At 49.6% G+C, this 1390-nt stretch overlaps 1 protein-coding gene across 1 annotated transcript; it reads right to left on the bottom strand.

Annotated features, from left to right (window-relative positions):
* Positions 1–429: 429 nt before the first annotated feature.
* On the bottom strand, positions 430–1185 carry TGIF2LX (TGFB-induced factor homeobox 2-like, X-linked). Its single transcript, XM_012648473.1, has one exon. It carries the CDS (start codon positions 1183–1185, stop codon positions 430–432), a length of 756 nt encoding a protein of 251 aa, XP_012503927.1.
* Positions 1186–1390: the final 205 nt, after the last annotated feature.

Here is a 1390-nt window from a genome sequence, read left to right as displayed (position 1 = left end):
AAGGAAGGTGAGAGAGAGAGAGAAAGAGAGAGAGAAAAGAGGGGTAACCTGGTATCTGCAGCAGCAGCAGTCCTGGAACTAACAAACTTGGCTACAAAGCCAAAAACATTCTTCTTTGAAGTCTCAGGATGGTGTCTAATCACATGTATTAGTCTGATAGTATGAAGAGTTTAAATCCAGGAGGAAGCAGAACAGAGATCTTTGCTGCAATTTTAATCATGATAGAAAGTTAGTGTCTTCCACTGCAAACACTGAATTATCTGGCAGAACTGAGTCCCAATAGCTAACAAGGGTTCTCATAAAACCTCTAGAAGGAAAGATGCCTCTATAAAAGGTAAACACACAAATTAGTTAGGGTAAGCATAAATGGATCTAACACAGTAAGTAGACAAGGGTTCTGCTACTTGACCTTTTTCAGGATACAAGAAATCATGGATCGGGCTCTTGCTTCTTCTGTAGCTCTAGTTCAGCAGCCTTTTGTACGGCTGCATCGACAAGCAGCTGGAAGCTGCTGAAATCCTGGTACTCCTCTGGAGACACAGGCTCTGGGGAAGACAGGGGTCTGACGGTGGAAATCTTGACCTTTTTCTTTCGCTGGGCCTTCCGAGTGAGCTTCCCGCTTGGTATAGACTCTGGATCTGGCGGCTTCTCTCTTAACTCCTGGCCCATTGGCAGGGGGCACAGGGGCAGGTATTGTACCTTGTCTGAACCTCTAGGACCCGATTTGACCTGCGTAGACGGATCGGTGCTCTGAAGGGAGTTTGCATCGGCGGCTTTGCCTTTTTGGTGGCGCGGGGTGGTCTGGTTGGGGTCGTTTCTATCCTGTTGAAGCATTTCTGGGAGAAGGCGTCTGCGAGCATTAACGAACCAGTTAGAGATCTGCAGGAAAGACAAACTGGTCTGTTCACACAGCATTCGCTTCTCCATTTCTGAAGGGTAGGCCTTAAACCGGTGTTCATACAACCAGTCGCGGAGGATCCTCACCGACTCTGTTGGCAGGGACCCCTTCCGCCTCCTCTTGCCCTCTGGTAAAGTAAAATCTTCGTCCATACCTGCGTTATTTCTTGATGTGACTGAAGCGCCCAGGGCCGGGGGTTGGCTCTCCTCCAGGTTTTCCGTCTCCTCCAGGTTTTCCGTCTCCGCCAGGTTTTCGATCTCCACCGGGCTCTCCTCAGCGGCTTCCATGTTCACTAGGCTTAACTTTAAAATTTTGTCAATCCCCGACTGAGGTAGGACTAATGTAGGCCTGGGATAGCCAGTGAAGAAAGCATGGACAGGTCTATAGGACGAACTCTCACGTGCTGCTTCCCAAGCAGATAAACCGCGTTGCTAATAGTGGAGTAAACCGCCTCTGTGACGTCACATCCTTCCCGCCCCTCCCCCCTCCCCC

Source organism: Propithecus coquereli, unplaced genomic scaffold (genome assembly GCF_000956105.1).
Source record: "Propithecus coquereli isolate 6110/MARCELLA unplaced genomic scaffold, Pcoq_1.0 Scaffold287, whole genome shotgun sequence".
NCBI classification, from domain to species: Eukaryota; Metazoa; Chordata; class Mammalia; order Primates; family Indriidae; genus Propithecus; species Propithecus coquereli.
Note: the sequence above shows the minus strand (reverse complement) of the source record. Positions and strands in the feature narration are given on the sequence as shown.